Source organism: Gossypium hirsutum, chromosome A01 (assembly GCF_007990345.1).
Source record: "Gossypium hirsutum isolate 1008001.06 chromosome A01, Gossypium_hirsutum_v2.1, whole genome shotgun sequence".
Lineage (NCBI taxonomy): Eukaryota > Viridiplantae > Streptophyta > Magnoliopsida > Malvales > Malvaceae > Gossypium > Gossypium hirsutum.
In genome coordinates, this window is record NC_053424.1 from 39,811,407 (window position 1) to 39,822,358 (window position 10,952).

General features: G+C 34.3%; 1 protein-coding gene across 1 annotated transcript; it reads left to right on the forward strand.

Annotated features, from left to right (window-relative positions):
• The first annotated feature begins 1,075 nt into the window (after window positions 1-1,075).
• On the forward strand, window positions 1,076-2,769 carry LOC107917045 (purine permease 3). The gene is given in 3 exon segments (XM_016846436.2): window positions 1,076-1,751; window positions 1,754-1,899; window positions 2,201-2,769. Coding segments are annotated over 3 exon segments (1,074 nt in total). The 5' UTR covers window positions 1,076-1,174; the 3' UTR covers window positions 2,552-2,769.
• The last annotated feature ends 8,183 nt before the right edge of the window (window positions 2,770-10,952 follow it).

Below are 10,952 nucleotides of genomic sequence, written 5' to 3' on the forward strand. Positions count from 1 at the left end.
CCTGGAACACAGTCATGTGTCCTGGCCGTGTGAAACCTGCACCTAATTCGAATTGAATTAATTAACCACACGGCCTAGCACACAAGCGTGTGGCATGGCCGTGTGTGCAAGTTAGAGAGTTACATGGGGGCGAACACGACCTCTAGCACGGGCGTGTCCTTTGGACCACAGGGGCGTGTGAGCCCTGCACCTTGGAAAAATTTTGTAATTTTGCGAAAATTTCTTAGAGGTCTTGATTAAGTTTCGACTCGTTCCTAAAGCTCGTATAGGACCTCGAGGGTCCAATTAAAGGACGTTATGAATAATCTCGGTTAATGAATAGTGACTTGCATGAATTAATTTAAAAAATGTACTGAATGTTCTGATAATGCTCCGAAACCCTATTTTACAAAATATGACATGGTATTTTAGCTTGCTAGATGAAAACTAAATTGCGATTTCAATTGCATCTAGCCCATGTAACTCATACTAAAAGAGCTGATCATGAAATTCTTTATAAAAGGGAAGATCAACCATAGAGAGATGTGAATTGTGAGTATCTGTACACTAAGAAAAAGAGTTTTCTTATTTGGTTTGTTTAAAATTTACATTGATATTGGGAGAGGAGGTTTTACAGCCTTTAGGAGGAACGCTTTCTGAAGTGCAAAGGGATCTTGCAAGTATCACAACATGGAGACTGTAGTAATCGTATGAGGTTCAAGATTGACAAAATTTTCATCAGTGGTTGTTTATTCTTGAATGGCGGATTGATTCTGGGCCTAACCCTATAAATGGATATATTCATCAAACTAGGTAAACAATGTGTTTCTTGTGTTTCAAGTTTCATGAAATTTTCTCAAAATATTATTCACGGAATTACAACACCGTTAGTAACTCTACATTTCACTAACGATTCACTCAAAACATTGACCAGCCAACGATAATCAATTTTAATATATATATATAAATTGAAAACAGAAAAAAAAACAATCAAAAGAATTGAAAATTAAAACCGAATCGGAGGGACCAACCTGTCAGATTCGGGTTGTTTTCACGTCCCTACAAATAATTTATCTATGCTGTTGTCACACGCTTCGAAACAAACTTGCTTTCATATTATACATTTATACTATAATTACAGTCTGGACTCTCGACACACAAAGGAGAAGCTCCATATTTTCTCTGTAATTAATTCATGGAGGTCGTCAAGGAATCTGAACCAAACACTACCACCATGAGAAAAACTCTGCTAGTAATAAACTGCATCATCCTTTCTATAGGTAACTGTGCAGGTCCACTTATGATGCGGCTTTACTTTATCCATGGTGGGAAACGAGTCTGGTTCTCGAGCTGGCTCGAGACGGGTGGTTGGCCCATCATCCTTTTCCCAATCGCTTGTGTTCACTTTTACCGTTCGAGGACCCAACCCAGTTCAGAAAACAAGCTTTTCTTCATGAAACCACACTTGTTCATTGCTGCGGCCGTCATTGGAATCCTCACTGGCCTTGATGACTACCTCTACGCCTATGGGGTCGCACGCCTTCCAGTTTCAACTTCATCTTTAATCATTGCCTCGCAGTTGGCTTTTACCGCAGGGTTTGCTTTCGTTTTGGTGAAGCAAAAGTTCACTTCTTATTCCATAAACGCCGTGTTTCTGTTAACGATCGGATCAGGCGTTTTAGCCATGCATACCAGCAGCGACCGTCCTGCGAATGAGTCAAACAGGGAATACGTTTTGGGATTTCTGATGACCGTTGGTGCATCGGCTTTGTATGGTTTATTTTGCCTTTGGTGGAGTTAACTTACAAGAAAGCAAAGCAAGAAATCAGCTACGCACTTGTGATGGAGATTCAGATGGTGATGTGTTTGTTTGCTACTGGTGTTTGCACCATTGGCATGCTGGTTAACAACGATTTCAAGGTACCTTTTTTTGTCTCTTTCAATCTTAAACTCTTGCCGGCCTACGTATATTCCATTTCCATCAAATGAAAAATGAAATTTATTACTATTACTATAAACATAGTTTAATTGATTTCTAATTCTTGAGATATGTAAGTTACAACTTTCTTTCAATGGGTCTGTTTCTGTTTCCTGTTTATCGAAAAGATTAAAAGCTAAGATATAGCTCAAACCAAAGCCACTTTCATAAAGTAGCTGCTTTATAATTCTATTCTAAAGCGGAGAGAGAAATAACCATTAATTTACGGGTTCTATTTTGCAGGTAATTCCAAGGGAAGCAAGGGAATACGAGCTCGGGGAAACAAAGTATTACATAGTCGCGATTTGCAGTGCAATGATATGGCAATGTTTCTTCTTGGGAGCAATAGGAGTCATCTTTTGTGCTTCATCTTTGTTATCAGGAATCATAATTGCTGTTTTATTACCCGTAACTGAGATTCTGGCCGTAATTTTCTACAACGAAAGTTTTCATGCCGAAAAAGGTGTTGCCCTTGCACTCTCTCTTTGGGGCTTCCTTTCTTACTTCTACGGTGAGATTAAGCAATCCAAGGAAAACAAACCAGCTCTTGAAACCGAGATGGCTTCTGTACCCAATCGACAGGAAAGTGTGTAAAATATGGTAGATCCATCCGCCCGAGCCCACCACTTCCGACTACTTCCATCTTCGGCTGCCTAAGAGTTTACGCCAAAATTGCTCGAAACATTTATCCTAGTCACTTAAGTGAGAAATTAGTCAATTATCTTTACGTATGAACATGTAAGAGTTCCGTTCCCTACGATTTCAGGGTTTTAAACATTATATGGCAACTATTAATACTATTATCTTTTCAATTTTTCTTCATTTCTGAATTTAACAAAAAAAAAATACGTCTATCATGGCGTCATGCATGCCCTTTTTTCTCAATGTAGGAGTATATAAAATATAATACATTTATTTCCTACAAATAAGCTATCGATCGATACAAATACGTAGACTGAAAAATATTTTCTTACGTATGCAGGGTATCAAATGTTTTGATTTAGGGGCTTTAAAATTTATAAAATAAAATAAAATTAATAAAAATAAAATATTTAAATTAATAAAAATAAAATTATACTTTCAACCTTTTAAAATTAATAAAAATTTTATTTAATTTTTTAAAAATTATAAATATATAGATATTAAAATGGTAAAATTATATTTTTATTATTGTAAAAATATAAAATTTTATTTCGACCTCCTAAAAATATTTACTAATTCAACGTCACCGGTTTAGGACGTGAACTTGTAAAGTAAATAATACAACACAAATAAGAATGAAAGTAAATTAGGAGTCGAATTTTAAATTTTACTCTTTTATTTAAAAAATAAGTAAATTAGATTATACACATTAATTTAAAGAGTAAATTGAATTTTCTATTAAAAATTTTACTTATTTATATTGTTAAAAATTAATTTTATATATTAAAATGAGATACATGTTGAGTGAAATTTTTATAAAACAGCCATTTGTTAACTACCTATGAGGGAAAACGTAAATTTCATGCATTGTTATATGAGATACCGAAAAATAGTTTCATTTATCTATTATGGATCAATATATTATGAGTAATATACATAAAATATTATTTAAATCAAATACAAAACATTTACATCATCAAATCCAAGAATAGCTTTCAGGGAGTTTTCTCTTTCATCTTTCCTTTTTTACGTCATTTCATAGCAATCTTTGAATCCGATTCTATAACTAAGCTTCTTCGTTTCCACCCTTTTTTTTTATTTCTTTTTAATGATTGAGCGACGTGAAGTTGGCTCTCTCCACCACAATTTTCTGAAATTCCTTCACCATTAAAATCTTTCAAATGTTTTATAAGAACTATCTTACAATTTTTTTTACTCGAAAAGATTCATACTCGATATGCATTGACCCCACTAAGAAGAATTATTTTGCGGATTATTATTATATATAGAAAATTCTAACATCTTATTTGTCATTGAAAATAATAACATTTGGTACAAAACAACGTGTTAGAATTTTTCTTTTATCCATTTAAACTTAAAAATCACGAAAAGAGGAGAGAGAGAGGAAGTATACGAAGTTTTCTTCACCTGTTTTATCAATTTAAGGTTAAAAAGTTAGATGCTTGCTTCCAATTTGTAAATGTCATTAATTTTTTTCCTTTCTAAAATTAAACGGAAATGCTATATCTTTCAACTTAAGAATTTATATATACATATACATATATGTGCATGAGGTTTATATTTAATAATATGACATGATTTTAGTGTCAGTTTGTTTATTTTTTGTTTGGCTTCCTTTTTGTTGACTGATATATTCACACTCGAGGTTTATATGTCATTGTTATTTATTGTTCTTATATTTTATTCTTTAAAAAGAATACATGATCCGAGTAAATGTATAAATTAATAGTCTATATCAAATATAAATACAAAAATTAATTATTGTTTTAATATATTGATAATTTATAAATAGGTAAAGTGTTGGGAAAATTAGTTTTGAAAACGAATTTTGTTACACAATAAAAATTTAAAAATTTTCATAAAATCAAGTCTTTGTTTATGATAATAAAAATATCTCCCCAATTGGACTTGATAAACGGCATATTAGTCTTTCAATCGGTTTTCTCATTTTCGATTAGACTAAGGACATGTTCAGGTTCATCTACTAATATAAATTGTCTTTTTGTATTAAGATTCAACAACATAATACCGTTAGTATTAGTTCAACATTAGACAACCAATGAGCAACATTTGCTTCTAATTTCTTTTGCGTGCAAAAACCACATGAGGACAATTATACAAAGTATTAATGCGATATATGAATAATTTTATTAACTCATCTGTTCAAAAAAATTATAAGTGTACTTACATGAAAATATTAACTTAGGGCACCAGATCTAATAGTCTCTCTCTTGCCCTAGTGAAGTAGATGAGTCATGTTTCAGATTCCTATGCCCTCCATATGTTTGCCAAAGAGCTCTCTAGCTAGTAGAGTCTTGGTAAAACAAATCCCTAGCGTTTGTCCTCAAATGTGATTTTTGGCTATTTTGATTAACACTATCAATAAGCGCGAGAATGATGTTACTATTTTAGGCCGATGTGTTAATAAAAAGTGTATAATCTTTAGGAATTTTGATTTGGTCTGTTTTAATTGGGTGGACCATAAAAGCAATGTTGTAACAGATTTACTTAGTAAGCTTGCTATTAAGAACAAATGTAATTTGAATTTTAGTATGGATTATCCGATGGAAATCCACAATGTTATTATTCGTGAAGCAATAAAATGAAGTTGACCCTCGGGTCGTTTTTTTATCAAAAAAAATGTGATCTTTGTCTACATCCACTATTCCGTCAAACACTACCGTCTCCCTTATAATACTTGACTTGCTGTCAAATGTAGTAGTCAATTTAGGTTAATTCTACATGTAAGGAGTTTGTTTTCTAAGCAATTTAGGGTTTTAATTTACGTTTACAATATTTAGGTCTTAGGATTAGAAGTTAATAAAAATAACTATTTTTAACACATTTTGTAGGTGATGTGACCCAATAGGCCGACATAGGCCTTAGGTTGTGCTAATTGGTTTAATTGAGTGTGTAGAATGGAGATATAAATGCCCAATTGACGTGGAAACAAGGGACAAGTGATACACAAGCTTCTCGAGACGTCAAAGCACCAAACAATCAACTAAGGATGGAATCGGGTGTCGTGTCGTGCCATAGCCTTATTGTGGTGCAACACACATCGACACCTTGCTCAAGTAATTTCAGGATATTTTCATCCATGCAATCAAACTTATACAAATTCCTAGGATGTGCCAAAGACATAATTTGGGCAACCAAAACTTCCATAAATAAGACATTAGGGGTTAAATGTATTTAGGCCTTAGGATTAAAAGTTAATAAATAAGTGTTTTTAACATATTTTGTAGGTGATGTGACCCAATAAGCCGACATGGGCCTTAGGTGGTGCTAATTGGTTTAATTGAGTGTGTAGGATGGAGATATAAACGCCCAATTGACGTGGAAACAAGGGACAAGTGATGTACAAGTTTCTCAAGATGTCAAATGTAACAACCCGATTTTGGGCCTAGTCGGAACAGTGGTTTCAAAACCACAAATTTGAGGTCAGAGAAATTATATATTATTTTATGTATTATAGCATGATTATATAAGTGTTTAAAATTTTTGGTGAATCAATTTCAATGATTGCATGCCTAATTTTGAAAAAGGACTAAATCGCATAAAGTGCAAAAATTTTGTTCTACTAGCTAAAGGTGTCAAATAGCTATGAAACATTAAATTAGAGGTCTTTATTGAGTAAATAGACCACAAATTTGTTAGTGGCTGAACATGGAGATAAAGAAATTGTAAGGTCAAAGTTAGGTGAAATTTGGTGACTAATTTGACTAGAAATATAATAAAATAAGGAGAAGCTTTCATCTTTTTCATTCTCTCTTTCTTCTCCACCGATTTTATCCAAGAAAGAAAGCCATGGGAGCTTGAAATTTTCAGCAACTTTAGACTCTTGCAAGTAAGTGATTTTGATGGTCTTTCTTGATGATTTTTGTACTTTTCGGGCCCTTGTAGCTCTAATGGGGGGAGTGTTTTGCAAAATGGTTGAGAGTTTAGGGTTTTTCCATGAGAGTACTCATGTTGGTTGCTGAATTTTTATAGAATAAAATGAATCATGGTTGTTACATAAACAACTTTAGTGAAAGGGGTTTTCATGAAAACACCTAAAAGGGACCATTTTGTAAAAGTTACAAAATAAGTAGTAAAAGTGTGAAATAATTGGATTTTTGAGTTGAAATAAGCTTAAAATAGATTATTCTAGGCTTGGTTAATGAGGAAATTTGATGAAGATAGATTGACGAGTCTTGAGGCAAAATCATAATTTTGTGAAAGTCTAAGGGCAAAAAGGTCATTTTGTCAAAATATGAATTATGAAATGTTTTGATTAATGTGATAATTAGATTAGTGAGTTTTATCATTATAGATCAAAAAATACGAAATCTGGACCTAAATCGAGAAAAGACCAAGCTAGCAGACTAATTCAATCTAGTCGTCCACTTTTTGTATACCGAGGTAAGTTGTACGTAAATAATAAAACTTTATTGTTATTATGTATTGAAAAATTAATATGGCATAAAGTGTATGATTTGGTTATGCATGATGAAAACTGACGTAGTAAAAATTCACGGTTGAACCTTAGGAATACATTGGATATACATGCAATGACATTTGGTTGATATGTGTGCTAAAGTAAGACATGTCTGGGACATGGCATCAGCCACATTATGAGAGCCAGTGTAAGACCATATCTAGGACATGGCATCAACATTGAGATGAGAGCTAGTGTACGACCATGTCTAGGACATGGCATCAGCCTTGATATGTGAGCCAGCGTAAGACCATGTCTGGGATATGGCATCGGTGTTGATATGTATGCTAGTGTAAGACCATGTCTGGGACATGGCATTGGCCACATTATGTGAGCTTGTGTAAGACCATGTCTAGGACATGGCATCGACATTAAGACGAGAGCTAGTATAAGACCATGTCTGGGACATGGCATCGGCCTCGACATGTGAGCCAGTGTAAGACCATGTCTGGGACATGGCATCAGCAGTTTACCCTCTTGTGTGAGGCTTATTAGATATCCTTTAGTATTCCAAATGGTTCCATGGGTTATTTTAAGCTTATGATAAAGTTATGAAAAAGTATAATCCTATTATGAGGGATACAGGTTCTTACTCGAAACTCATGAGATATAAGCTTAGTTATGATGCCTTAATGGTAAGGATGAAATTGAGTAAGTTCTATCTATGAGAATGATTTCGGGATGATATTGTAATTTTTGGCTTATTCTTGTGATGCGTAGATGTGTAGTAAATTTACTATTGTTAAATCAAGAATGTTGTCCTAATTTATAATATGCTATATAATTAAAGATGCATGGTTGATGTTGTTACTTATTTACATGCAACTTACTAATCTTTATGCTTACTCCATTTCCTTTCCATTTTCTTATAGTGCCGTCAAGCTAGCTCGGGGATCAAAGGGAGTCAGAGACTCGATCACACTATCAATGGGAATATTTGGGTATAATTAGACTTAACGTTTTGAGTATGACATGTATAGGGATTTGGTCTTTTTGTTAAGTGTGATGTTGGTTTAGCCATAAGTGTTGGCTCATATTGATGTGATACTTTTTTTGTATAGGCAATTAATGTTGGTTAATATTGATTATTGCTAAATGCATTTAATGAGGATTTTCATGAATGTGGTTATTGCATGGTCCACATGGATAAGTAGGAGATGTTGTATGTGATAGAAAATAGAATAGAATCGATGTGTGGATGTTTGGTTGTGGCTGTTTTGGGTATGTGTTTATGCTTGGTTTGGAGATGTTTGATGTTGTGTAGGTTGGTGCAAGTAAGGGTGGAAAAAAGGCTTGATAGACAGCCTTGTTTTTGTCCACACGGGCAAACACACAGGAGTGTGTCTAGGACGTGTGTGGCACACGGTCTGCCCCATGGGCGTGTAGTCAGGCCATGTGTCCCCTACACTTAAATTTGACAAAACAGAATGCCCAGTAGTAACCACATGAGTGGAGACACGGACATGTGTCTCAACCGTGTGGAGGACACGGCCATAGTACATTGGCATGTGCCTAGGCAGTGTGAATTCTGCACCTTAATTGTGAAATTAAATTTTCCCCACGACCTAGCACACGGGCGTGTGCATTGGCCATGTGCCCCTAAATGGTTGATGACATCAGAAATAGAATGTCAAGGTTTTAGTACACAGGCTGAGACACAGGTGTGTAATGGCCGTGTGAGGAACACACGCCATGTACACGGGAGTGTACGAGGCCGTGTGAAAACCCCTATAGGTTCGAAATGAGAAAAAAATCCACATTGGATAGGGACACATCCGTGTCCCGATAGGTTCAGGCCGTGTGAGTTACTCAGGCCTTCAACATGCCCATGTTAAGAGGACATATGGGCATGTCGCCTTCCCACATGGGTGTCTGCCCTTGTTTGCATTGAAATTATTCAAAGTTTTCAAAAGTGTTCGGTTTATTTTTGAACCATTTCCAAAGCGTGTTTTGGGCCTCGTAGGTTCATATTATGGAGGTTAAGAGGAAGTTTGAAAGTTTTAAATTTGAGTGAAATTCTAAGACCCGAAATTGTTGGTATGCATGTGTTTAAGTCCAGTAATGCCTCGTACTTTGTCCCGGCGTGGGATACGGGTAAGGGGTGATACATCAAAGCACCAAACAGTCGACTAAGGCTGGAATCAGGTGTCATGTCCTGCCATAGCCTTACGATGGTGCAGCACACATCGACACCTTGCCCAAGTAATTTGAGGATATTTTCATTTGTCAACCAAACTTATACAAATTTCTAGGATGTGCCAAAGATCTAATTTTGGCAACCAACACTTTTCTAAATAAGACATTAGTGGTTAAATGTAATCAAGTCGTCCTATACATCTTTAAAAACCCTCATAGTTTAAAATTAGTTTTAGTTCATTTTTTTTTTCGGTTTTTAAATACTCTCTTGTTTTTCTTCTTGAATGAGTTTTGGTTCAAGGGCCTGTTTATTTAATTAAAGTACTCAGTTTATGTTTTTCTTTGCACTTTTTTATTTCATTATTCCAATCGAGAGATTTGCTACTCTCTTCCCCATTTGATACTCAATCCACAATTATTCAAAACTCTTTTCTTCTCTAAATCAATTATATTTCTTACATGGTTTATTCAATCGAAGTTGAGATTATGAATAACATGAGTGGCTAATTCCCTTAGGGGAGATTAACGAGTGGATGGGAATGTGACTAACGAAAGATTTAAGATTTCTCGAGATGGAACAGTTTGTATAAATTATATGTTCCTAAACTGTAAGGCTTGACAACCTTAATAAGTATCATAGGGTAGACGGGATCGGAAGATAAAATTGAACCGAGTAAATCGTAATTTATCTTGGTTGAGAAAGTGATGTCGAGAGATAAGCGAGTATCAACCAATCAATTAAGTTAACTATATTTGGAAGGTAATAATTGCTTAATCAATGAATAATCCACTTTAAAACCCCAATCCAAAGTTAGTTGCAAACACTAAAGTGAGTTAATCTTCATTATTGGTTTATCGATTTAATTCATTTGTTTCTCTTTCTTTATTTATTTACTTTTGTTAGTTATTTTAATTTCTGTTAATCTATTTTATGGTCCATCATAATATAAGAATTAACTATTACTACTTAGACTTAGTATTATAAAAGTATTTTCAATATTTGCTCCATTCTCTCTTAGGTACGATCCTCGAAATACTTCTAGTATTTCGTTGTACAACTATATTATAATTTGACCCGTGCACTTGAGCACATAGTAATTCTTAATTCTTATATTTGTGGTGTTATAGTTATTTTATAAACAATAAGTCATTTAGAGGCGGTTAAGATGTTGGCACCATTGTCGGGAAGGTTTCAACAATAAATTTTTACAATTAATAAGTAAGAACGTTAGGAATTATAGATGTGATTTTAACTTTTTTATTTATTTTATTGTCAGTAGATTTAGACTATTATGGCAAGTCCAATGGGAAAAACTATCGTTGACACAAATTAGATAAAACCGAGCATTGCCCGACCTGTCATGAGTACAATTCCATTTGAGATTAATCTTTCCTTATTAACATGGTTATCAACTATTATGTAGTTTAACGATGAATCAACCATGGAACTTATGTTTTTTTCTTAGACGGTTTGAATAGATAAGCAGCATAGTGAGTTAAGTCGGAGTTTAAGAAGAGGCAATCAAATTACTGCTAATCTCTTTTGCTCTGGAAGGCTAGATCTGAGAATGGTTAGAAGTTTTACCTCTAGGGACTATTACAACATGGGAAGATTTTGTGCAATGGTTCTTGCAAAGGATCATACCCATGCTTGTACGTTTAAAGATAAATGAGGAACTCTTGCAATTCAAACAAAGCCCCTTTGACATGCTCGGT